The sequence below is a fragment of the Pimephales promelas genome, chromosome 12 (assembly GCF_988280905.1).
Source record: "Pimephales promelas chromosome 12, fPimPro1.hap1.1, whole genome shotgun sequence".
NCBI lineage: Eukaryota > Metazoa > Chordata > Actinopteri > Cypriniformes > Leuciscidae > Pimephales > Pimephales promelas.
Window position 1 is genome coordinate 34770073 of NC_142780.1, and position 27846 is coordinate 34797918.

Sequence of the window (27846 nt, forward strand, 5' to 3'; positions counted from 1 at the left end):
CTAACATTAACTAACAATGCACATGCATATATGGTAATAGGTTCACAGCCCATCATGGCATTTCAGCGTCCTCTAGTGGGTAAAGATATGAAGTGCAATAAAGAGGCGTGACAACAAATGACAAGTAAATATTGATTTACTTTATAATGATATATTTCAAATAGATATACACAACTATACATACTGCACTGTTATTTATAACTAGGAACTGAAAAACATGGACACAGCAGAGCTGAACACGGGAGTAGTACGTCATTTCCTATTGGTTATAGGCTGAGAAATGTCCATTATTGTCAAGCTGTTTCCATATGCATAGAGTAAACCGGGAGCAGTGCATCCCAAAATAACTGGGATTCTAACACGGTTTCCCTGCTCTGCGATCATCACAGAGAAGAAAAACAAAACCCATGTCCGTAGATGTGGCAAAGAGTGATAAGGCAATCTGTACAAAGATCCATAAATAAATCCATCTCTTTCACTTGTTCACATCCACTATACATGTTTCCCGCTGCATAATGGAAGACTTATAACACCTCTCTGTATGTGGTCTATACAAAAACATCATTTAAAGTGACTCCTCTCCGCCCGTGCACCGTTATTATGGTGTCAGGGGAGACATAATACCCCATCTGTTCCTCGACACCTCGTGCAAAAGCATTGTCCTGTAATACAGGGTAAAACGATACCAACATGCTGCTAGAAACAGACATGCATTCAAAAATAATAATAATAAAATCACATCTTATATTTATATCTATATATATATATATATCTACAACAAAATCAATCTAACTCTTTTGAACTAGATACGACGTAAAGCTGCTCTTATACGAATAGCCATGCGTTAGCAGCGATTGCACATAATGGAAAGATGATATGCTACTAAGGAAGAGTCTAGTGTTTTACAAACGTAGACAACCTTTGCTTGTGCGTGATGAGCAAATCACAATAATATCTAATATAGCTTTCAAATCATCGGAAAGTTTTTGAATGCAACTCTCTATTCACAAAACGATCGAGTAAAAAAGCCTTTTAGATACATTCAAGAGTAGAAATGTACAGCCCAGATTGGTCAGACGGAGAGTAAAGGGAAGCACTGTTGTGTGTGTGTGTGTGTTTAAGGTTGTATTTTGAAGGCTAGCAGCTCCTCGGAGTGCATTTTATTGAGCGAGCGCAGTTCGGGAAGCTTCAGGAGGAGCTTGGTGAAGATGGCGGCCTCGTTCGAGTGGTTCTTCATGATCAGGTTCCTCAGGGCTCGGATCAGCGTCTCCTGAAGGGCCTCCACGCCACTTACATTCTCAATGGCCGATCGGTCTGCAAGGCACGCACAAACGCTCAAGTTAGAGGAAAGTTGCATGTTTGTAACCAATACGTGTGTGTGTAAAAATGTAATTATTTAATTTTGACATTTTCAAATATTTATGTTTTTTTTACTTACATGAAATTTATATTTTGGCTATAAATGTATTTGTACATTTTGAAATAAAAATTAGATAGCAAAATTGCTAGCAATATTTTTTATCTGTGATATATTTTTGATATATCACTATGAGATATTTTGGTGAGATATTTTTGTCTTTAAAATAAATAATTTATAAATAATAAACTAATAGCATAATTGTATTTATTTATTTTGTCAATAAATGTATTTATGCATTTAAAAATAAATAATTTATAAATAATAAATAGCAGAAATTTATTCTTTATTTACATTAATAATACATATAAATGTGTTATAATTTAAAAATAAATCATTTAGAAATTACAATTATTTAAAAAAAATTATATTAAATATAATTACAAATTATTTATATTAATAAACTTTTAAGTCATGTTTTGATACGTGTCTTTTACATTCTTGATGGCCGGTCAAACAATTTTTTTTTTATATATAAGAATTATTAAAATTACAGTATTTTATAATTAATAAAAGCAATCTGTATCAATTAATCGTTTTGTATATAATTACATCTAAACTATAATACTGAATGCGCATGTACTGTGTTTGCAATGACACAAATTCATGACAAAAATATTAATAAATGATTAGTTCAAATTATTAAATATCATTCTAAAAAGAATTTATATTAATTAAAATAATCTTAATAAAAAAAAAAATAGGTTGATCTATAATATTTAAAGACCTGCCCGCTTCTGATGCTCAGCTGATGTGTGTTTGCATGCTGTACCTGCAGACACCAGCACCACCGCCGAGAACAGGCTCATCTCCTCCTCGTTGAGCTGCAGGACTGACAGCTTCTCGCTGAACTCAAACATGCAGCTGAGCAGCTCTCCGGCGCCCATCGAGCGTAACAGATCCACACTGTACTTCGCCCCGCTGAGGAAGGTCACCGTGCGCTCCGTCACGTCGAACAACGGCACGAAGCGGACCATCAGAACCTGAGAGGAGGGAAACAGGAGAACGTCAGGCCGGGTGAACAGTTGATTCCACTACACTGTACGATCTCAGATATCATTAATGTCACACTGTACGATCTCAGATATCATTAATGTCGCACTGTACGATCTCAAATATCATTAATGTCGCACTGTACGATCTCAGATATCATTAATGTCACTCAGATATCATTAATGTCGCACTGTACGATCTCAGATATCATTAATGTCACGCTGTAAGATCTCAGATATCATTAATGTCGCACTGTACGATCTCAGATATCATTAATGTCACTCAGATATCATTAATGTCGCACTGTACGATCTCAGATATCATTAATGTCGCACTGTACGATCTCAGATATCATTAATGTCGCACTGTACGATCTCAGATATCATTAATGTCGCACTGTACGATCTCAGATATCATTAATGTCGCACTGTACGATCTCAGATATCATTAATGTCGCACTGTACGATCTCAGATATCATTAATGTCGCACTGTACGATCTCAGATATCATTAATGTCGCACTGTACGATCTCAGATATCATTAATGTCGCACTGTACGATCTCAGATATCATTAATGTCGCACTGTACGATCTTAGATATCATTAATGTCGCACTGTACGATCTCAGATATCATTAATGCCGCACTGTACGATCTCAGATATCATTAATGTCACACTGTACGATCTCAGATATCATTAATGTCACACTGTACGATCTCAGATATCATTAATGTCACACTGTACGATCTCAGTTATCACTAATGTCACACTGTACGATCTCAGATATCATTAATGTCACACTGTACGATCTCAGATATCATTAATGTCACACTGTACGATCTCAGATATCATTAATGTCGCACTGTACGATCTCAAATATCATTAATGTCGCACTGTACGATCTCAGATATCATTAATGTCACTCAGATATCATTAATGTCGCACTGTACGATCTCAGATATCATTAATGTCACACTGTACGATCTCAGATATCATTAATGTCGCACTGTACGATCTCAAATATCATTAATGTCGCACTGTACGATCTCAGATATCATTAATGTCACTCAGATATCATTAATGTCGCACTGTACGATCTCAGATATCATTAATGTCGCACTGTACGATCTCAGATATCATTAATGTCGCACTGTACGATCTCAGATATCATTAATGTCGCACTGTACGATCTCAGATATCATTAATGCCGCACTGTACGATCTCAGATATCATTAATGTCGCACTGTACGATCTCAGATATCATTAATGTCGCACTGTACGATCTCAGATATCATTAATGCCGCACTGTACGATCTCAGATATCATTAATGTCGCACTGTACGATCTCAGATATCATTAATGTCGCACTGTACGATCTCAGATATCATTAATGTCGCACTGTACGATCTCAGATATCATTAATGTCGCACTGTACGATCTCAGATATCATTAATGCCGCACTGTACGATCTCAGATATCATTAATGTCACACTGTACGATCTCAGATATCATTAATGCCGCACTGTAAGATCTCAGATATCATTAATGTCACACTGTACGATCTCAGTTATCACTAATGTCACACTGTACGATCTCAGATATCATTAATGTCGCACTGTACGATCTCAGATATCATTAATGTCACACTGTACGATCTCAGATATCATCCATAGTTTTACATCATAAATCAATGACGCGTTCAGTGACGGTGAGGTGCACACGGGATTTATACGGTGGCTACAAAGAAATCGCTAACGTTTATTTCGGCCATGGCTTGACTTAAAATATGAAAACAATTTGACGGTGTCGTAAGATAAGTCACACTGTAGGACTGAGAGTCAAATTTTATCCGCCATTAATCGTCTGTCGGTGAACATGTCAAACTAACGATCAAAGAATTCAGATTTTAGCCTAGGATCAGAGGAATCTCTCTCAGACAGTCAAATCGTGTCCAAAATCGCACAGTGTGAACCGGCTTTAGGAGTCTGATGGACAGATTGTGTTGACTGAAATGCGTGTTGCCTCACCTCGAATGTTCCCGCCTTGAGGAGGTTAACCTGGTCGTGTTGTGAGAGCTCCTGGAAGCCAGGGATCCGCTTGGCAAATTCCACGACTTCTCGTACAGCAGGGATGAAACTCTTGGAGAAATCCTCCCAGATCTCATGACCAGGCTTGCAGGGGTCGACGAAGGGGGAGACGCTCATGGGACACACCTGAGAGAAGACCAACAGAGTCAAATTAGACCAGGATCACTTTAGTGCTACAATGGCTCTGTTTATATTGTGCTGGGAAGCATTGGTGTGCTATTGGCTGAAAGATATCAAGCGTAGCGTCAGTTCTGGCAGGTCACGTTTAGTCAAGCTCGCATCAGCTGATCCACGTCGACCAATAGGAATACGACGCCTATAAGCTCCTTCAGTATTATCAGCCGATACTTTCAAATTTTGAATTAATGACATATGCATACATTCATATTGGTTCTGGTAGGTCGTGTGTCCCCCAAAGCGTCGTTTATAACATGCCTGACGTATTGTTTCAATTGTTCTCAATGGGAGCGTCGCGTTTTTTAAATGCCATGAGCGTTTTTTTAAACGCTGAAGCGCCCGACGTGTTTATTTTTTACTGGTCGCCGAGAGTTGAAGAATGTTCAACTTTGGGTAAAACAAGGCACTCATCACTGTCACTTTTTACCCAGCTGTCCAATCACAGTGGAGGAGGGGCGGGGCTAATACCACACTGACCAACTGTCACAACATTCTTTCTGTACAACGACATCAACCAAAAAATACAAAAAAATACATTTTTAGAATGAAACAAATTATCTGCGAAATCAGTTATAAACATTCTCAAGCACCCACAGCTAGGCGTTTTCAGCAAAGCTTCTAGCAAAAAAAAAAAAATGCTTAATTTTGTTCAGTCTTTGGTGTAATAAGCTAACATTTGCAATTAAAGGAAAAACACTTCAGCAAAACTTACATTAATAACTATAGTGTCCTGCACCCACTAGTAAAAATATATAGAAAAAGAATTTTAGGTTTGCCTGTATAAACAGCAGAAGGCCACTAACCAGATGCCGTCTGTTTCCCCCCGTCTGGAGTTTGTTCATGTTGATCCCGTGGAAAGGCAAGTTTTCCGGCTGACGAATGCAAGGGCTCTGAACGCACGGCTGGGTCACATGATACGCCGCCACGTGTTCCCTGTACGATCCAGGCGTTTCGGTGCCGGATGAGCTGAACATTAACAGATCCTTACGGGGAACGAGTCCGTTGCTCACCGAATCCTCCTCCCCGCTGTCCGAGGAACATGACGAGGCCGTGTCCATGGGAGCGCTCGACTCCGAGTCCCGGGACAGATCCGACGAGGACCGAGGAGAGGCCGGCGGAGACAGGGAAGAGGAGCTGCCGGTCTCGATGGCACACGGGACGTGAAGCATGTGCTGAAGCTGACTGTTGTTCATCATGTTATTCATGGCCGTCTGCATCTCCAGGAGCATCCGCTGCTTCTCCCGCTTCGGGATGCGTCCGAATCGCACGGCTGAAAAACAATCGCACAGATTGTTTATTGAATTATGCCTTCTTGCATGTTCAACTTATTAGTGCGTGTAATGCAGTTATTCTCTAGTGTTTCTGAACTCCTGAAACGCCTCGATTGCAGTCTTGAATTTCTTCCTGGAACGAACACGTCACAATTTTCCTCGTTTAAATAATTCATATGCAGAATAAAGGGGCGGGGCCAGGTTGAGTTAGTTAGTAGTGTGTTGAAACCCTATATTGTAAAGAAATATGGATGTAAAGTCTGTGACGTCACCCGTATTGTTTCTGAAGAGCATTTTTGAAGCCCAAAGTGGGCGGAGCCAGCCGTCGCCATCTTGGCAGCGTCACTCACGGATACACGAAAATGGGCAGAGGCGGATTAGCTGAGGCGACGTGACGCTAACAGACAAACGGCTAGTAGTGACATCAGCGGCAATCCAACTGTCACTCAAGTGGCCACGCCCTTAATTATGCAGAACTTTAAGGCTTAATATAATTTAAACGGATGAGTTATAAAAAAATTCACCCCCCTCACAGTCGTCATGAAGGCCAAAATTAGCTATATAGACCAAAACTGCTCTTTGCACACATATTTTTCTGCTGTAAAATTGGGCATTTTAACATGGAGGCTTACGGGATTGAGTCTCTTTTGTAGCCGCTCTAGTGGCCAGTCGATGAACTGCAGTTTAAGTCACTTCCGTGTTGGATTCAATTGAGAGACTGGAAGGTTGCCGCTTATGGTGAGGGGCGTGACATTCCCAAACAATCTCGAAGCGCTTGACCAATCACAACACACTGCTCAAGCTGACCAATCAAAGCACAGTGTGCTTTTCAGAAGGAGGGGCTTCATAGAGACAGGAACTAAACAGAGCGTTACTGACAGAATGGGAAGAGAGGAGCCGCAACAATGGAGATCAACATTCAGGCATGAAAACCTGTTCTAGTATAGCCGAAAAAAATCAAGACTTTTAAAAGGGCGGAATAGGTCCTCTTTAAGATTCAATGCTTTCAGTTCTTGCCCATTGAACTAGTTTTCTGCTTGACTAGTACAAAAGTAGCTGTGCATGGCCTAATGTCAACATCACAGAAGCTTGAGCTCATAAGGGAGAAGAATATGCTTGAAACTCACCGTCTCGCGACATCCCGACAGATAAACACTTCTTGAAGCGGCACTGCTGGCAGCGGTTGCGGTTTATCCGCACAATAGTGCAGCTCTCCGTCTTCAGGCATTTCTTATACTGAATATTCTGCTGGATGCTTCTTCTGAAGAAGCCCTGTAAAAATAATCAGCAGTGCTTAGTTTTATATATATACTATTATAGTTTATTCATTATATAATTAACAACTCCAAGTATTTTGTTCCAAATACTATAAAGTAAATCAAGTTTGACTTGATTTGAAAGTATGCATGCAGTGCTGCTCTTGAATTTGGCTAAAAGGTTCGTTTTCACATTGTGATCGTGCCAATGATGCCTTAAAATGTGCCAGCAGATCACTGATTTGGAACAGACTCATGTTAGCTGTTCCTGAGAGAAGTGTGTCCTTACCTTGCAGCCTTCGCAGGCATGAACGCCGTAGTGGAAGCCTGAGGCCACGTCTCCACACACTTTGCACAGCAACACCATTCCATTGAGCTCTGGAAAATATGCATGTAAGAGAAAGAGTCAGATCCAGTGCACAAAAACATGCACAAATTGATTTCAAATATGCATTATGCATGGTTACATGAAAATTGGTTATGCTGTATCCTAAATTCGATAATCTTGCATTTGTTTTATTGTAAATGCTTAAAGAAGGTCATGGGATTGAAACTTGTTTTTTGCAAGTTGGGATAGTGTGTGTTCTAGTTTATTGATACGCATTGATATCTATTATTTGCAGATCTGTTAGGTCAGTTGTTTATTGACTAGACTTAAAATGCAATGCAATCTCAAAATGGCTATAAAATCCCATATAAAACTGATTCAGCACTTCTTCTTGGCATTGTTCTGTATGTAACTCACTGGTGATGCTGCTCTTGGCGGCGAGGCTCTTGTCGCGTGGGTGAAGGCGTTTCGACGGCAGGCCAGCGCTCGGCAGGTCTGTGATACGGCTCGGTTTAGTGGGCAGAGGAGGGGAGGATGATGGGGATTGGCTGTTCGAGCTGTCACTCATGCAGGACTCAAGGCTGGAGGCGGAGCTTGAGGAGCAGACGTAGGCTATCACGCCTCCTTGAGAAAAAAACAAAACATTTTAGAGTGTTTTAAGAGTATTTTAAGAAAAAATTATGCACAGTACTAAACATGCACAAACTGATATACAAATATGCATTTCCTATATTAAACGGATTAAATATGAATGGATTTTTTTTTTTTAATGCAAAAAGCAGATTTTATTACCCCTTGTTTTGTTTTTTTCTTCTACTGGTCTAATAATCTATTAATATTCTTATTTTTATGGAATCTTGTTTCTGCCACTAATACAAAGGTAATTACTACTTTACATCTTGAAATTCTAAATTTATTTCTCAGAACTCTGAGATTATGTTTTGGAATTCTAACTTTATTTCTCAGAATTCTGAGATTATGTAATGAAATTCTAAATTTATTTCTCAGAATTCTGAGATTACGTATTGGAATTCTAAATTTATTTCTCAGAATTCTGAGATTACGTATTGGAATTCTAAATTTATTTCTTGGAAATTCTGAGATTATGTATTGGAATTCTAAATTTATTTCTCAGAATTCTGAGATTATGTATTGGAATTCTAAATTTATTTCTCAGAATTCTGAGATTATTTATTTGAATTCTAACTTTATTTCTCGGAATTCTGAGATTACGTATTGGAATTCTAACTTTATTTCTCAGAATTCTGAGATTATGTATTGGAATTCTAACTTTTTCTCGGAATTCTGAGATGACATTGGAATTCTAACTTTATTTCTTGGAATTCGGAGATTATGTATTGGAATTCTAACTTATTTCTCGGCATTCTGTTGGAATTCTAACTATTTCTCAGAATTCTGAGATTACGTATTGGAATTCTAAATTTATTTCTCGGAATTCTGAGTTTACATCTTAGAATTCTGACTTTTTGTTTCCGCCATGGAAAAAATAAATAAATAAAAAGGTTTAAAAAGTACTTCATATTGCAACTTTATCACAACTTGGACAGTTCTCCAAATTGCAAGTTAATATCATAATTCAGTTTTTTTTTTTTGTGAACAAACACTTTAAATTGTGAGATAAAAAGCTGTGAAAAGATGTGGCAGAAAATTAGCTTATTATATTAAAAACAAATATTATACAGGCAAAAAACAAAAGCACATCAATCCCACTACAAATGAAGATGTACTGAAAGTGTTATACTGACTTTTGACTTTACATGATTTTTTTAAATTATTATATTGATTATATATTTATATAATCTTATAACATTCCCATGTTGTATGAACTTCCCTATTTTAGTCAGCTCATGATGCCCCAGTTTTAAATGAATGAAACTGCAAAGCATTGTTTAATTACACTATAGACTGTAGCACTAGTACCATGGTTAAATGAATATGGTTATCATTGAGTATCGATTCACGCCACGGCATATCAAAAGAACAATTTGATACCATCAATGCATTTTTACAGGGTAAAGCAGTCCAAGATGTACACATAGCCTACATGCATAAATGTACACTATATTCATAAACGTATGCATAAATAGATTTATTCAACACTAACCGACAGTGCCTCCACAAACACGGAGTAAAAATGTGCTGGAGATTTTTAAAAGGACATGGTAGGTAAGCTAAATGATTGCTCAACCCTCAGTTTCTCAGACCCACCCACACGTGGACCTCTCGTGTTTTGTACGGGAAGAATATCTAGGTCACTAGCTGTCTACTGCCTCCCTCACGTGGTACTGCAGAGTCTCGCGTCAGGGCAGTGTGCTAAATTATGCAACCGCCTGGTTTCGACCAATCAGAGGTTACGTATCAGGCGTCACGACCAATCAGCGGCCGAGACTCGTCTCCTCGTACACACATGCACATGGCTGAGCCATGTGAGCCTTCTACTTCGAGTACTGAGTGAGCGTGACGTCACGGGCACTCCTAACCCACATACACTGTTTGACGTGCACTACGTTGCAGCAATGCAATGCAAGCAATGGAAAGCATGTCAAAGGCGCTTTAAATCACAAAATAAAATAGAATAGTGCACACATCTCCTTTGTGACACCGTAAAAGAGGTTTAAAGCTTCACTAATATGTCAGAGGGAAAATATTGCAATCATTTTTACACATAAATCAGTAAAGATATGCACAACCGAATGAGGGTTGAATGTAGATTAAACAATACATGCAATTTATTAACTTCTTAATCAAATATCTATCTATACACACATAATAAAGATGACAAATAAGTAAGTTTTTAATAAAAAAAATATTTTTAATCAAGATTTATATAGGGATTTCGCTCAAACAGCTATTTCTAGCTGCTAAAACATTTGAGAGGACCTAAATCTACATGCCCGTGTCTAGACATTACTAGAAATAAATGCTTATTCCTTAATACATGCCGTGTTTCAATGACAGTGGAAATCTTGTATGCTATATAAAAATATCATCTGATGACACCATCAGTGTTGCAATTGTTAACATTTCCTTTCTTCAAATAACAGGAGTAGCCTGCTTTTCCTTATCATGCTAAACACGTAGGTAATACATACGAATTCAAAACATGCTAAATAATAATTACAAGCAATAATAATGGCATGTCTTACCTTGCTTTGTTGATTGCATGTTTTCAGTCTTCAGGCTCTTGATATCTATAATTCTGCCTGTCAGTGGTCTAATAATTCCCGCCTGATCGCTTTATGTGTAACTCGATCAGATCCAGTGTTTGTTCAGATCCTTCAGTGTTTCATCTGTTCTCTCGAGCGTTCGACTCACAATGGAACGAAAGGAACTCCCAGGTCTCGCACGAGCGCGCGGAACTCAATGTTCTCGAGCTGGTGTTTCCGTCAAAAGCTCCGCCCCTTTAACCCAGTGACACAGTTTCATCCGTCCACACAGGCGAAACGCGAAACCCGTGTATGGCAAGCCGTATTAGCTTTTATTCATTACCAAGGTATGAATTCAACTATTTTTACCAGTTAAAATGCCAATCTTGATATCAGGAATTGAATTTCCACATTGTAACTCCACATAGTAATTTCCACGTAATTTTTACGGTAAATAACCGGCAGCTGTGGTTGCCAGAACTTTACCGTCAAAAATACGGTATAGCAAAATTATTGGTTTTGCAGACTTAACTTAAAATTTGCAGTAATAAACCATATTTAATTATCTGACATAATGTTTATTTACCAATCTATTGAAATATTGATATCTGTTTTGTCCCATTGTAATGCACTGACAACCAACAATCACATGCTCAATCAAATCTCCTCACAAGTAGCTCCTCTTCCGTTAGAAGGATTTTACTTATAAAGAAGCCATTCACATAAACATTAATAAACACCATCATGGTAACACACATAAAAAAAAAAAACAACAACATTAAAATGAATGTAACAACATTGAATGTAACATAAACCCCTAATGTATATAACTGATTAGAAAAAAATATGAGGAAACAGTATTTCAACAAAAATACATAAAATGTAAAGTGTCACACAGGGAATTATGGGAATGTCAATTATTTTTCGCTGTAAATTACGGTATACAATGAGTTGTTCTTTTTCAATTTCAAAAACTGTAAATCTAATGGTATTTTACAGTAAAATTACATGAAATGTACCATGAGATCTATCACGGTTATTTACCGTATATAGTACGGAAACTTTCTGTTAACCAATTAACAGTTTTGCACTGTAGCATTCTTTTACCGTTAAAATCACGATTATTTTTTAGAAGAAAACTAAAACTCTTCATACCTGTAATTGTTTTGTCATCATAGGCCACCATTCACATTTAATTGTTAATACTAATGATTTATTCCTACCAGTTGAAATTCCAATTTCACACATCCGAAATACAATTCTTACTTGTAAAAATCATAATTTTTAGACATCAGCGATTATGTGGTTTATAATGCAAAAGTCTGTTCTTGATATCAACAATTGAATTGCTACGAGTAAACATTTTTGATATCATGAATGTGATTGTTACTCAACGTGACATTATTTTAATGTAGTATTGCAATGTTTATTATAAATTATCCTTGCACATCATTATTGTTTTTAATTCGAATCAGAATAACATTGTTTTCCCTCAGTACATTTGTACAGCAACATGGCCATGAATCTGGTTAGTTATTTCCAAAAGAATGACAAGCTAAGCATCTGTTATATGTCACATATTGTATCGTACATCACAGCCTGAACGTTTTTTCCTATCAGATCCCTGTTTGGAAGAACTCTAGGACATGATGTCCTGTACTCTACAAAGAGAAGGTGTGGTTAAATGCACCAGAAGAAGAGCTAAATATAACCATTTGGTAGGTCTATATCGCGTACCATTTCACCATAACCCATGAATTATTAACCAGATCTTGATCTTTATCTCAGATAATTGACTGCATTAATCCACATATCTCAGGCTGCAGTGAAATACCTTACAGAGGATGGGTTAAACATACACGCTAGATCTGTTTAAATATACTTCTCATTTTGATTTCTCATTTCCATACAGCACAAAAAACAAGACAGTCACCCACTGACATCTAGTGGACAGGCGAGATCTCTACAGTCTTCCTTACATGGGTGAATCAGTGGAAAACAGGTGACTTGAAGTTCTCAGAAGCTGGTGTTATCATGACCCTGGGCTCTTTGAATGGGTCATCTGGTTTAAATTATTAATATCACATTATTGCTCTATTATTAGATCATGTTCACCTTTAATAAGCATACACATTATTGGAATCATAATGATTATTAAATGTACATGTTAATAATCATATACAAGGATCTAAATGTCTATATTAAAAGACTATATTAAATATAATATAAGACTATATATTAATAAGACTATATTAAAAGATGTGATTTTCTCCCCTTTAAATCTGGAAGTTTTAGGACAGATGTAAAATTGATAATATCTGTCTTAGATTCTACAACAGGTCATTCACCATCAAATGTGAGTAAATTAGTTAAATTTATCACCTAACTTTTCTTCCTTCAATTAAATTATTTTATATTAGGCTGTGTTTTAATATTTTGAGTAAGGTCTAATTCTAATTCTAATGTGCTTTTGTCAGTTTTTATCTTTTTTAATATTTCTGTATAGCTTTAATTATTATTTTGGTTTCAGTTTTAAGTAATTTCAGTACTTCAACTCAACCTTATTAATATAGGGTCAAGGAAAAATTAGTAAATAATCGCATAATTTTCATTTTTGGGTGAACTGTTCCTTTAAGACAGCTGGCCGTGACACTTGACTGACCTGAATCAACCCGAGGAAATGAATTTGACATTTTATTATTTGGGGTGTGAAATTTGCAATGATTGACCAACCTTTTGGCATTTGTGGTAAGATGTCTTGCTCATCATTATAGTCTCCAACAGCAGATAGATGTAATGTGTGTGAAAGGTTAGTTTGTAGAACAGACAAGAAACTTCGGTCACCATTATATGATTTTACATAGTAAATGAACCGTGAACGCCTGACTAACATTAAAAAATCGGAAGATTTCCAAATTGTAACACTGTGGATCAGACATGATGACATTGTATGATTTATGAACAATGTTGGTTGATGAGGGCTGAGATCATACGATTGTTACCTATAGGTTAATTAATTGTTGTTTATTAAACGACCTATCGTGATTTCACAAGTAACGTTAGCCTAACTGTGTTTGCTTTAGGCACCATTTTGTGGTCAAAATCATAGTAATAGAATACACCAATGTAAAATAAATAGTAACGTTTATTAATAATAATAATAATAATAAATAGTAACAGAAACAGTATTCGCTAATAAACATGGTTGCTAAGCAACGTGGCAACTGCTCATTAATACGCGCGCTGTCACAGGTGTTCGTCCAATCAGAATTTAGAGCGGGAACTGTGAGTTAGCAAAACCTCGGCTAGTTTGGTGTGGTTAAGATAATATACTACGTTAGAAAACCTCCTTCCATAACCGTTTTAAAGACATCTCTGCAGTGCCTTTGCTTTGTGAGTGAATTTTGCTGGAAAGAAGACAAACATTTGTAAGTTTATGATAAAACTGCTTGATAACAATAACAAACAAACAAAAATCCATGATAATTCACAAGGTAAGGTAACTCATGAATCAAAAGAGTTATTGGGAAGACCATGGTTGGTTTACACTATTTATCAGTGAATATTTTACAGGTTGTACATATGTATGAATTTATTTATTTCTGTATGTACACAAACCTTAAACACACTGAATATTTTTGGCTTTACTGACACTTTGACCTTTTGTGACAACATGCCCCTATAAGTTGTTACTATTGGAACCTTCCAATAAGCTTTCAGCTAAATCTACACAGGTAAAACTAATGCAAAACAGTCCATCTCGAAATTTATCTTGAAATGTTAGTTTGGCTGACAGAATTTACATATTAATTTGAATGCCAACTTGAAAACAGCAACAAAAAAATGTAGATATATACATAAAATGCAGATAATCCAGATATCATCCTAAGAAACACTTCTAGTTAGGAGACAACTAGGTGAAATTATATTAAAGGACAAAAGTTTTGTGTGACTGATGCTAAAAGCACATGGAAAATTGCATGATTAGCAAAGAAATTCCGCACAAGGTCTTGAAAAATTAGTTTGGAGGACACGATTTACATACATTATCACTTATTATGCAGAAACAGTTGCACTGATGTTAGTAAATGCAAAACATACATGCATTTAAATGATTCTTCCCTGATCTGTGAAACCTCTCCTGAAAGTCTGCTTTTTCTTCCAGGGAACTGGATCGATCATGCAGAGATTCACAGGAGATCAGGTAGAGCTTGAACTCTGATCCATTCATTTGTAACCTACTTACTTGTATGCCATTATCGCCTCAGTCTTGATTTTTTATACATTGAAATGTGTGGAAATGGGGGGAAACATGTACATCTTAAAAAGAAAATTAAGCTCCAGAAACCTTTGTCTGCTAGAGATCTTATAAAATAACAAAAACATTTTGTGAAAATAATCCCTGCATAAATAATCGCTTAAAAATAGATAAAATAAGATTTGAAATGGCTTAGAGTTTGCCAACCTTGGTCTGATAGCCAAAAGATTGTGTGTTTGATAATATAATTAGGCCTACGTGGTTATTGGGTAAAATTGGTACCATCACCATTTATTCAAATATTATTAAAAACATATTAAAGATGTATGCAAGCATATTGCGAAGTAGTCGATTGTTTTATTTGTGATAACGCAAACAAATTGAGCAACTTAATTTAAACCCAGGCTGTCATACAAAGAAATACAAACATGTAGTTATATTGTACCAACTCGGATAAGTACTGGGTAATATTAATCAACTACATGTATTAGTTACGGTTAGGGTTAGCTACTTGTAATTACTTATAATTTACTGTTAAAACTATAGTAAGTACATGTACTGACGTGTAACTACTACGTCACCTTAAAATAAAGTGTTGACTTGTGTTCCCTTATATTTAAATATCTATATTTACCTCATGTTTTGATGGTTTAATCAAACTTATAGGGTCATTAAAAACAAATATCCCATTTGGATGTCACCACTGTACAAACCAGAGCTCTTGTATGACAAATTAAGATAAAACAAGTAGAAATGCATACGATATAATGCATTTTTTTGTATCGTGTACCATAAAATCGAACTAAATCTGTTCCTTTTGTCCAAATCAAGAGCTAATGGCAAATAATAATGAGTTATTATACACTTTTAAAAGAGAAAATGTGTATCTGCGAACAAGATTCTGATCAGCCAATGCTATCATAAACTGAAAACACATGCACTGAATATATGACACCACATACAGTAAACGACAATTCAGCCACAGTGTTTATTTATGGTGTTTTTCATGAAGCAAGTGCACAACAGTCCATTCTGGCCAGAGGTGGCATGTAGCAATATGTACACATTTTTTTTTTCTTTTCATTTTTTTTTTTTTAATTCACAAGCAAACCTATCGTCGAGTGGCTGCCATGACTTTGAGCTTAAAAAATACATACAAACAAAACAAGAGGGCAAAGTTTGGAGCTGAACGGATGCGATCCGACATCCGGTTAACATGCATGGGAAATATTACTGACTTCTAACAAAAGGAGAGAGAGGAGAGAGAAAAGAAATACACTATACAGTGATGAGAAAAACAAATAGTCCATAAGCTGTGTTTGTTCCTGAAGCCACTTATAAAGAAAGGATATACATACATTAAGTTGAAGGACAATAATAATAATAATAACAATAATATTCCTTTTCACCTACAGTAAGGTAATTCAAACATTCAGATAATTGGAAAATAAAGTCCCAATCTACTCTTTGTATAAAAAGAAACTTTCAAGTCAACAAGGAACAAAGGACAGTTTTCTTCACAGAAAGGTCTACAGGAAGTTTGAAGGAAGAAGGGCCAGATCTATTGTTGCACTTGGTGTGTGTGTGCTTTCAGCAGACGGGGAGAGGTAGAGGCGGGGGGCGGGGGGGGTATAGTGTGTGTGTTTGTGTCGAGGAGAGGGGTGATACTTTATGTGGCGTATCTCTTCGTCCACTGTTTAGCTATTCTGTCATGTTCTGTTCTGTTGGTCAAGTACTGTGTGGCGATGCTCCCGACCAGAGGATCCGCTGCGGACACCAGAACATTCGTCAGCAAAACACAGTTAAACTACTGCTTTTACTTCGAACACACCCCTAACGTGTGTCAAAAGTTTGGATACATTAAAAAAAAAGAAAAAAAAAATCATGGTTTTGAAAGACATCTCTTATACTCAACCAAGGCTGCCATTAAAAACTGTTTTTTTTTTTTTTTGGTTCATTAAACGTAAATACATTTTAAGGCCAGAGTGTCTGTTAAAAGAATAATGTTAAAGGAGAACTCCGGCGCAAAATGAACCTTTGGTCTAATTACACATTGTTACCTAGTCAACCGTTATCTGAGATTTGTTTTCATGATTGCCGAATGTAAATAGTTTTATCTCTAAAAACAGTTTAGCCTATAACGCTAGTATAACGCTAGTATATACAGGGTGTCCGCGGGCTTTTAAAAAGTGATAAATCAAAATTGTCAAATTTAAGGCCATTAAAAGTGTTAAATGTAGTTTTAGAGGTATTATTTTTTTTAAATTAGGTATTTTTTTTTTTCAGACTATCAGGTGTCCTATTTTGTGTTTGCGTTAGTCCGAATAAATATGGGCTTTAGCTTATCTGGGCACAATCAAAGATCTTTCATCTCTGTCTATGTTTGATGCTGACGTCATATTCAGTGGCTGGACGATATATAGGCTATATAACCCTGATATAAGTGATCACCCGGATTTAGACCTACCTATATTGTATTTATATAAAGCGTTCACAGGCAAATTTGCTTTAGCCTATGTAGATCTATATATTGCTTTTATTTCCCTTTTATTGAAATCAGGCAAACATAAATGTCAGGCGACACGATTGCTGGCTGCATGTCAATATCCATGGATCACTGGATCTTTAGTAAGTTGTTAGGAGTCCAACTATATTGAGTCCAACATTTAGTTTAAATTTATCAAATTTTTTAGTTTTAGTCGCCGTTTAATAGTTTCCCCTATTAAATCCAGTCACGCAGCAGATCTTTTGCCACTCAGTTAGGTTGAGGGGGGTTGTACCGGCGGGAAAGTGATGTCAATGCATTCCCTCTATTGTTTGGTGTGTAAAAAAACATCAATGTCAACTGGATGGGAGCCAATGCACTTCGGTCGCAAATGCAATCCACCAAACATAAAAATGGAATGCGTGCTCTAAATCTATTCATTTTTGTATGTTATTAATGTCAAAATCTGTGTAATAGAAAGGTCGCTGGTTAACACTTGCAATTCAGTGTCGTGATGGTTTTAAAAAAAATTCTGAAGGTAATAAAAAAGGTATTAAAAAGTAGTAAATTTAACTTAAGGATTACTGTATATACCCTGATATAGGGCATAGAGTAATAATGACAAATAAAAATCGCTTGTTATTACCACTAACAAGGCTCAAAATAGCCCCACACTAACACGACAGCATAATAAGGGTCCCTACATTCAAACCGAAGCATTGAGAACTTTGTCAGAATCCATACAGTTTAATAAGAATATATTTTATACACACAGTCAACTTTGCGAATACAGAAGGAAGCCATCTTGGAAAAATAGTCTCTACCAGTCGATCTACGAACGCCGATCCAAGTGCGCTGAACTGTGCAGAATCTCATATGGTCCGTTTTTTTGGAAGAAACACAAACACGAACCATTTTCTTCTCTTCAATATGTACACGTAGCCTACTGTTCGCGCTCACCTTATCACCTTATTCACATCTCACCAGCGCACTCGGATCGGCGTTCGTAGATCGACTGGTAGAGACTATTTTTCAAAGATGGCTTCTTCCTGTATTCGCGAAGTCGACTGTGTGTATAAAATATCTGCTTATTAAACTGTATGGACACTGACAAAGTTCTCAATGCTTCGGTTTGAATGTAGGGACCCTTAATATGCTGTCGTGTTGGTGTGGGGCTATTTTGAGCCTTGTTAGTGGTAATAACAAGCGATTTTTATTTGTCATTACTCTATGCCCTATATACTAGCATTATACTAGCGTTATAGGCTAAACTGTTTTTAGAGATAAAACTATTTACATTCGGCAATCATGAAAACAAATCTCAGATAACGGTTGACTAGGTAACAATGTGTAATTAGACCAAAGGTTCATTTTGCGCCGGAGTTCTCCTTTAAAAATCAAAGTACTCTTGCATATCTGACCACATTACATTTACAGGAACTAGTTTCTCAGCAGCGGCGGGATTTTACTTTGCTCCGGTTAGTAGTGCTGCGCCGAAAACACCGAACAGAAGCACGCTACAGTCAAGACTACCTCTCTCTACCTCTCTCTCTCACTACCTCTCTCTCTCCCTCTCTCACTTCTACCTCTCTCACTACCTCTCTCTCTCTCTCACAATACCTCTCTCTACCTCTCTCTCTCACTACCTCTCTCTCTCTCTCTCACTACCTCTCACACGACCTCTCTCTCTCACAACCTCTATCCCTTCTACCTCTCTCTCTCACAATACCTCTCTCTACCTCTCTCTCTCACTACCTCTCTCTCTCTCTCTCACTACCTCTCACACGACCTCTCTCTCTCACAACCTCTATCCCTTCTACCTCTCTCTCTCACAATACCTCTCTATACCTCTCTCTCACTACCCATCTCTCTCTCTCTACCCCCCTCTCTCTCTCTCTCTCTCTCTACCTCTCTCTCTCTCACTACAACTATGAAAGTAAAAGGGGGGATTTAACTCTAAAGTATATCGGTTATCGGCTTTCAAATATAAAGAATTATCGGGCAAAATTGTCATATCGGTGCATCCCTAATATTATTTCAGTGTTTGAATTTATGACATAAAGTAATTTATTCCTGTGATCAAAGCTGAATTTTCAGCATCATTACTCCAGTCTTCAGTGTCACATGATCCTTCACAAATAACTCTAATATGATGATCTGATGCTCAAGAAACATTTATGATTATTATCAAATGTTGCAAAGTTGTTTTGCTGTTTAAAATTTCTGTGGAAACAATGATACCATTCAAACATTTGTGGTAAGATTAAAAAAAGAGAGAAATTAATATTTCGTGAGCTTAGAATTATAAGGTTCTACCTCCACGTTTGGTCAAAATTGAGTTTGACATAATCTGATCCATTAGGTGTTTATTAATGCCTGTGTGGTGTTATTTTTGTAAAAAAAAAAAAAGATTAAGGCCGTGTGTCCACCAGAGCGTTTTTCCACGTGCCAGGCGTACGTTTTCAATTGTTTTCAATGTGAGCGCCGCATTTTTTAAACGCCATGAGCGTACCGAGGCGCTGAGCGTTTTTTTCGCCCGGCGTTTTTACTGGTCGCTGGGAGTTGAAAAATGTTCAACTTTGGATAAAACGCAGCGCTCATCACTGTCACTTTTTACCCAGCCGTCCAATCACAGTGGAGGAGGGGTGGGACTAAACCACACTGACCAACTGTCAACATTCAAACTGCAGCGGATATTCTGTATCATAGCAACGAAACGTCTCAACGGAAAAAAACGCTGCGCTGCCTAAACGCTCTCAAGCGCCCAAAGCACGGCGTCTTCAGCTGGCTAAAAACGCTTTGGTGGACACACGGCCTAATAGATAAAGCTATAATAGAAGATTATACTACATAACAGTTTTGCCAGCTGGGATGTAAAAACTTTGATGCTCAATATCTCAGAACTACCCTAAACGGAGATAGAACCTTATAATTCGAAGCTCACGATTTGTATTCATCAAGGGTGTATTAAATTGATTGAACCGAATAAATAAATGCTGTTCATTGAACTTTCTATTCAATGAATCCTAAAAAATAATCACCATTTCCTCATTGATTTCTGAAGGATCATGCGACACCGAGTAAATATGCTGAAAATTTAGCTTTGCATCACAGAAATATTACATATATATTCACATGTATTTTAAATGGTAAATGTATTTCACAATATTACTATTTTGATTCTGTATTTTTGATCAAATAAATGCAGCCTTGGTGAGCAGACGAGTCTTTCAAAAACATCAAAGTTTCCACATTTTTGACAGAGGAAACTGAAGAAAAACAATAAAAATGTACCAGCCAATGGGCGATTCTATTCTATTGCAAAAGTGTGTGTAGAGGGTTGAGCCTGCAGAGTGTGTGAGACTCACCTGGGTTACAGTCTGTGAGGAGAGAGCAGATGGACAGCAGCACCTTGGAGATGGTGAGAGCGGGACTCCAGTTGTCCTTCAGGATGTCCAGACAGATCACGCCCTGACTGTTGATGTTACAGTGGTAGATCCGCGTGCGGAACGTTACCTGGGAGACGGCGAGAAATTAACAGGATTGATATTGAGTCTTTTGCTACTTTTAATTTGAGGTCATTAGTGCAGCTAGTGTTGTCAAAAAACTCGGTACTTCGGTACCAAGTCGGTATTAAAAAAAAAAAAATGTTACGGTACCAGCTTTTCTAGGTACCGAGTACCAGGTTAATCCAGTTCTGTTCTAGACGCGATGTCTGAAACGTGCACAGTTGCGTCCTCTTTATAACGCTGATATGGCTCTCTCTCTCTGAATCGAAACGAAAGGAGGAAAGAGCCACATATGGAAATATTTTGGATTAGGCTAATGTCACGTTGCCATAAGAGGCCGATTACATGCAAATTCGCAATTTCAAATATAGGCGCGATTCAAGCGCGCTCATAATAAAAACTCGTTGGCGTTGCATAGCAACGACAGACGCCGCGTGAGAGCAAGCGCTTTGGAAAGAATAAGCACGCGCAAAAATATAATTAAAAAAACACGCGCGACATGTGAACGGCCTCTAAAGTGCTTTCGGGGTAGTTTTACGAGTACATGAGCACAGTAGTATCCACCCGTATACCATTGTTTATTTTAGGTCATTTTATCTAATCTTTTTCTAAAGTGTTTTTAATACAAATGTACAGTTTCCATACTTTAACTGGTATTGGTACCGAATACTGAAATTTTGGTACCGTGACAACACTAAGTGCAGCATTAATGCATGCTAACCACTAGCCAGTAGGGGTGTAAAGATATTCGAAGCGAAAAAACTCATGATTCGAATTGCGATACTCACATTTCGTACCGAACACGCCCCGCCTGGCTCAATGGACCTCATGTATTAAGGTCCTTTCACACTGGAGGCGATTTTGACGCACGAATAATTCGCGCGATGGTTTTATTTTTTTGAACGGCTGTTTGTATAATGAGTGCTTCCACACTGAACGCGAATGTGCTGCGGCGAAAAAACGACTTATTTTTTTTCGCTTCGATGTCGATTTTTTTTTTTACTTTTGAGGCGAAAGAAAAGGCTTCAGCCAATCATATACAAGGAAACAAAGGTGACGTGACCGCAACAATGACGGATCTTCTGATTGCTTGTGTGTCGAGTCGTCTGTGAATGAAAATCTGAAACAAGGACTGGTGGGACGTTGTGCTCGTTCGTTCGTATCGAGCCCAACCGGGCGTTTACAAGGCTTTTCAGTCCATTTGAGCCTTCAATTCGTTTACTAAAAGTGTTTATTTGATTGCATGTAAACGTAGCCCCTGACGAATGGGACAGCTCACCTTCTGCCATATGTTTCTAGCTCCGGTAGCTCTGTTCTTTAAGATTGGGTGCACCCAAAACCTTCTTTTCTGCTTTTAAATAAAATGAAAAGCTTGTCTTCACTGGATGATAATGATGGTGGTGAAGAAGCTATGTCCCGCAAGTCTTGTCCCGCATTAAATTTTTGTCTGCATCCTTTTATTTAATCGTCCTTTAAATTATAATTCTACAATAAAAAAATGTAATAAGAAAACAGAACATGCGCAGCACAGACATTACTGGAGCCATCACAAACAAACAAACTCTTCGTAAAGAGGGTGTTTGCTTTGATGAATGCTGAACCGTGCAATTGTGGACCTCTTTTTGACCATGTCCACACTAATACGTTTTCGTTTGAAAACGTATATTTTTCTCTCCGTTTTGGCCTTCCGTCCACACTGAAACGCCGTTTTAAGTCACCAAAAACGTATCGTTTGGAAAACGCTCTCCAAAGTGGATAAATTTGAAAACGCCGTTTTCGCGTTGTAGTGTGGACAGTGAAACCGGAGGTATTTCAAAACGATGATGTAAGTTTAGTCATGTGATCCATGTAGTACCAATAGATATTCATGTTTATCGGTATTGTGCCTGTTATGTTATTCATTTTTACACTGTTGCTAAAATATGTTACTTTCTATGTTACTTAATATGTGCTATTCTTCATAGCACAGTACTGCAAAGATGACAGATAATGTACTCACATTTGCAGTCCTGCGGCAAAACAGGAGTTGCGTTTTAGACCAAATATGGTGACTGAATGCGACCTGGATGCATCAGTGATGGTGAGATATTTCCCAAAATAAAATGATCCCGTTAGAAGAATTGCGCGATAACTTTATTATTTATTTCCCCCTCTGTAACGTCTCAGTGAGCTTTTGTGAAGTTTCACACATGCTCAGTAAAGTGAATTTAGAAGTTTCTCATCCACACTGAAACGTCAGAAAACGCCTGAAAACACTAGTGTGGACAGAGAGCGTTTTTAAACGAAAACCCCGTTGTCAAATGTATCCGGATTAATGTGGACGTAGCCTTAAAAAGTGAACTGGTGAAAGTGAGCTACACCTGCCAGGAGTTACTGACATATGTCCATAATTAACGAGAAGGCCCTATCAGACAAACAATATAAATTCAAGATGCACCGATCGAATCCGGTAAGAACGCATTCATCTTTAATCTTTCCTAATGTGCTTATTTGGAAATGTGCTTTTTAGCGATAGGGATTTAAAAAAAAAAAATGTATAAAGCCTATTAACAATTTAAAGCATCATATTAACGTCACTGCAAAAAGACATCTAATATAAAATCTAATATACTTATTATTATAGCCTACTATAGTAGGCTATAAAATAATATAGTACGTTTTCTCCCTAGTGTCCCATAAAATCAGGTCTGCTTTGGCAAAAGCGTCGTAAATGACCCTCGGCGCAAATGTTTTGAAATGTTGAAGCTCTAAACGTCGCAAATTCGCGTTGCGGCTGATGTGAATGGTTTTGACGCGAACTATTCTCACGCGAACTATTCGCTTTTTCGTTTTGCGTCCGGTGTGAAAGGGCCTTTATGTGTACAGTACACAACGAATTCAGTTTTGTAGCCGAACCACCATTAACATCAAATAACAAGCTCCGTGTTTTGTTACTTTCGATAATAAGCAAGGTGTAATCTTTCAAATTCGGTCTATTTGATCATGAAATTCAAACAATAAATGGCGTTTTGTCGCTCTTTGATGTGCAAACTGCAAATTTAATGTGTTTTAGCAGTAATAATAACTTAATTGAATATCAGATGTGAGCGACACCATCATCTTTTCTTTGGTTAATATCTGAGGTCATGCCTCACTAAAAGCATATAATACGCAGGAAACTCGTCTCGGTATGAAGTACAGGAAGTAAAAAAAGCATCAGCATGTTCAGTGTGTGTGTGTGTGCGCGAGACATCTGTGTGTACGTGCCGGAGGCTTTCAGGGCAAACCTTTAATGGACCTTGACATTCCTTGCCTAGTGAGATCCATGACAGTTTAATTGCCACCAGAACAACTTCCTTCATCCTGACAACCTACAAACCCACAAGAGCCCAAAGAACAAACGCATGTAGAGCATAATGTGGCCGTCTGCGAATGAACATCCTATTTTAAGACTGAAAGCGGTGTTACAGGACAGTGACAGACACACGGGCTCTGGGAGAAACATGCTTGTGATCGGGGCTGGGAGGAAAGAGAATAAAATATCCCTTAAGGCGCCAACAGAAAACAAGGTGACCTGTGAAGCAGGTTTGAGCATCGCTTTAATGTTTTAAATTCCAATTCAGCTTCTGAACGTGAACTGAAAATAGCAATTGTCGTTTGAAGGAGGAAGTAGAATTTGTAAGTGCTTTTTTAAAACTCTTTTCATTTTATTTTTGCATGAATAACCCACAATTATCCATGTAGATTTCTATTAATCACCCATGTTATCATTTTAGTCCAGCATATGCATATTATAGTTGCTTTTTATTTTATATAAATTGTAAGATTAAATCTAAAAAAAACAAAATGATAACATGGTTAATTTATACTAAAACACGCGAGTAATTATGGGTAATTCATTAAGAAAATAATGATTAAAAACTGGTACAGCAAATTTACAGCAGTTATATATATATATATATATATATATTTTAGGGCTGTCAAACGATTTTTAAGTTGATGAAACCGTATGCACGCATTTTTTTTCTATTTTGTATAAATCGTAAAAAAAAAATAAAAAAAATAAAAAAATTAGGGCTATATTATATTAGGGCTGTGCAAAGATTAATTGCAATTAATCACATCCAAAATAAAAGTTTGTGTTTACATTATTTTATATATATATATATATATATACATACATGTATATAAATATATATACAAATCAATATATATATATACAGTATATATATATATATACATACACACACACATCAATATCAATATATATACATCAATATATATATATAATATATTTATTTTTATATATAAATACATATGCATACATCTATGTATTTAATAATTATTTGCACGAAAATACTGTATATATAATTACATAATCGATATTATATATGAATATAGACCATTTCACAAGATGTAAACAACACTGGTCCAGAAGCACTTCCTGTTTCAGTTTTTTAACACTACATAAAAGCTGGGATAAAATACAACCAACAGAACATTTAACATAGTAACATTTACTAGTGGTTTTGATGATACAAAGATTTTGATGCAATATGCAAAAAAGAGTCGCACAGAACAGTCGCACAGCTTGATCAAACAGTATCATGTTATTTTATGTTTAAGATAGATAAATATATAAATATTTAGATTTTTTACATTGATCTTACCTAAATGTTAATGTATTTTTTTTGTTAAGAGTTTATGTATGGATGCTTGATTTCAATCTTTGAATTAAATTGAAAAAAGTAGCACAAATAAATACAATAGAATAAAGACAAAAATTAAGAGACATTTTGAGGTAGTTTTTTGGGTATGAATCCAGACTGAATTAAATACAAAGGCTATTAATTCTGATTGCTTACAATTAATACTATACTCTGTTGTTATGACAACAGAATTAATGACTGACACAAATGGCTGCGTTCACTTTAAGAACTAGTGCGCGAATCTATTACTGTTTCATTAACTTTCTGTCACACGCGTTTAATGCTAATTTAAGACATTACCGACTGTCTTTACGAGGTTACTCACCAAGACCAGAGTTTTGACATAATGTTGCGTGTTTTAACTGTTAAAGTGATATAATCCAGGGATAAAACTTTTGTTTCTGGCGAGCTGTTTGTGAGGCGGATTTAGGCTGTGCACGCAGTGAAAGACATCTCTGAGAGTGCGCGAGCATGGGATGGTTTAACATTGCTTGAGCAAATGAATGATAAATTTATCATTCATTTGCTCAAGCAATGTCATAGGTCACGATGCAATGCTGGCCCGATTGTGCAAGTGAATATTCCGTCGTGTCCCGACTCCTAAACGCGTGTGTGTATCGACAGCTGCAGCGCTTGCCTAGTGCAGGTTGAGAATCGATTTTGAATCGCCCACTTTTTAAAAAACGATTAATCGAAAAATCGATTTTTTTGCCCAGCCCTAACTATAATATTGAATCACCGCTAAAATAGATCCAAACATTATTTAGTGGTCAGCGTTTCTCTGAAAAACACACAACGGTGTGTTTGAACAAATAAATTCACTCATAAAGACGTCACTTGTTTTATTCCTGGAAATATCAGTGTTTGGAAATGAATCGGTTCAGTAAACGAGTCACTCACTCATGTTCATATTGATCAACAAAATTTAAAAAAAAAAGAAAAAAAAAAGTGCACAATGCAGCTCTGCTCTTCAGAGATCATTAAAAACCCATATTGGCTCATCCACCAAATTCAATTGCTCTTACCTTGGGGGGTTTAAATGGGTAGTCGGGTGTAAATGCAATGTCAAGGAAAAAGACGCCTCCTTCATACACAGAGCCCGGTGGTCCTAAAATAGTGGACCTCCACTCATAGATGTTGTCTCCTTTGGGACCGGCGCTGTTGGTGGAACAAAGCAAAGACATTTGAGAAGTTAAACAGGGTCTGACTGGCCATTTCAGGAAGATAAATCATCATTAATTCATGAGTGAAAAGCCAACAGGGAACAAGACATTACAGACACGCAAGCACTGGCCTCGCAATAAACGGGACTTAAAACCAGATTTACAAATCTAGACCATTATAGGATTGAGTAGACTTGGAGAACGCCCAGCTACTGTATCTCACGATGTGATAAATTACAAGGGCACTTCAGGGAAAGAAATGACAACATGATGTGGAGAATAGAGAGATTGTTGTAGAGGTCACGACCAAGTGGAGATAACTCACCCACAGTTGACATCAATATGTCAGACTGCCTTATAATTAAATGCTTGTATGACGATGTAAATATATACCACTGTTTTTGTAACATGGTGTGTTTGTTATATGGTCTGACAGTGTGTTGTTGTTGATATTGACCATTTGTTCTATTTTATATGTTGGTTTAGTAATTTTTTTTTATACATTCATATTAACCTGTACTATTTCAATCCTTTTTTTATTTGGTGTGACATTAAGATCATTTTATCAATGTTTCTTTCTTCAGTCGAAAAGAAATTAAAGGAGTAGTTCACTTTAAAAAAAACTTTTGCTGATAATTTCCTCACCCCCATGTCATCCAAGATGTCCATGTCTTTCTTTCTTCAGTCAAAAAGAAATTAAGGTTTTTGATGAAAACATTCCAGGATTTTCTCCATATAATGGACTGCAATGGGAACCAAACGGTTGAAGGTCCAAAAGACAGTTTCAGTGCAAAATGTTCAAAGGGCTTTAAACAATTTCAGACGATGAATAAGGGTTTTATCAAGCAAAACGATCGATCATTTAAAAAAAAAAAATTAACAAAGTTTAAGTTTTATAAGCTCAAATGCTCGCCTTGCTCTGTTCTGTGATCTGCATTCGTGACTCTCCTGTTCGAACTCGTTTATCAAAATGAACGAATCTTTTTTTGTCATTTGGTTCATTCAACGAACGAGTTGACTCTGGAAAAGATTCGTTCATTTTGATGAA

At 36.9% G+C, this 27846-nt stretch overlaps 2 protein-coding genes and 1 long non-coding RNA gene across 4 annotated transcripts in view; 1 reads left to right on the forward strand and 2 right to left on the reverse strand.

The window, feature by feature from the left end:
• Nucleotides 1-118: 118 nt before the first annotated feature.
• nr1d2a (nuclear receptor subfamily 1, group D, member 2a) lies at nucleotides 119-10923 on the reverse strand. Of its 2 annotated transcripts, none has more exons than XM_039688795.2 (8): nucleotides 10696-10923; nucleotides 7946-8149; nucleotides 7490-7578; nucleotides 7072-7216; nucleotides 5477-5943; nucleotides 4437-4622; nucleotides 2190-2400; nucleotides 119-1314 (listed from the first exon to the last, which is right to left on the reverse strand). In XM_039688795.2, the coding sequence occupies exons 1-8, from the start codon at nucleotides 10712-10714 to the stop codon at nucleotides 1118-1120; spliced, it is 1518 nt and encodes a 505-aa protein (XP_039544729.2). In that variant the 5' UTR covers nucleotides 10715-10923; the 3' UTR covers nucleotides 119-1117. The 2 variants fall into 2 exon arrangements, with proteins under 2 accessions (XP_039544729.2, XP_039544728.2); XM_039688794.2 differs by having other exon boundaries at nucleotides 7946-8152; nucleotides 10696-10922.
• On the forward strand, nucleotides 2329-8280 carry LOC148977074 (uncharacterized). The gene is made up of 2 exons (XR_016145828.1): nucleotides 2329-2458; nucleotides 5444-8280. It is a non-coding gene; the product is annotated as an uncharacterized LOC148977074 (long non-coding RNA).
• Nucleotides 10924-15922: 4999 nt separating the features above from the next.
• ube2e2 (ubiquitin-conjugating enzyme E2E 2) overlaps nucleotides 15923-27846 on the reverse strand; it is a 36764-nt gene continuing 24840 nt past the window's right edge. Inside the window, exons 4-6 of the mRNA XM_039688863.2 lie at nucleotides 26661-26793; nucleotides 20807-20954; nucleotides 15923-16720 (exon numbers count right to left, since the gene is read on the reverse strand). Coding sequence (XP_039544797.1) covers nucleotides 16623-16720; nucleotides 20807-20954; nucleotides 26661-26793 — 379 coding nt within the window. The 3' untranslated portion in view covers nucleotides 15923-16622. The remainder of the gene's footprint in view (nucleotides 16721-20806; nucleotides 20955-26660; nucleotides 26794-27846) is intronic.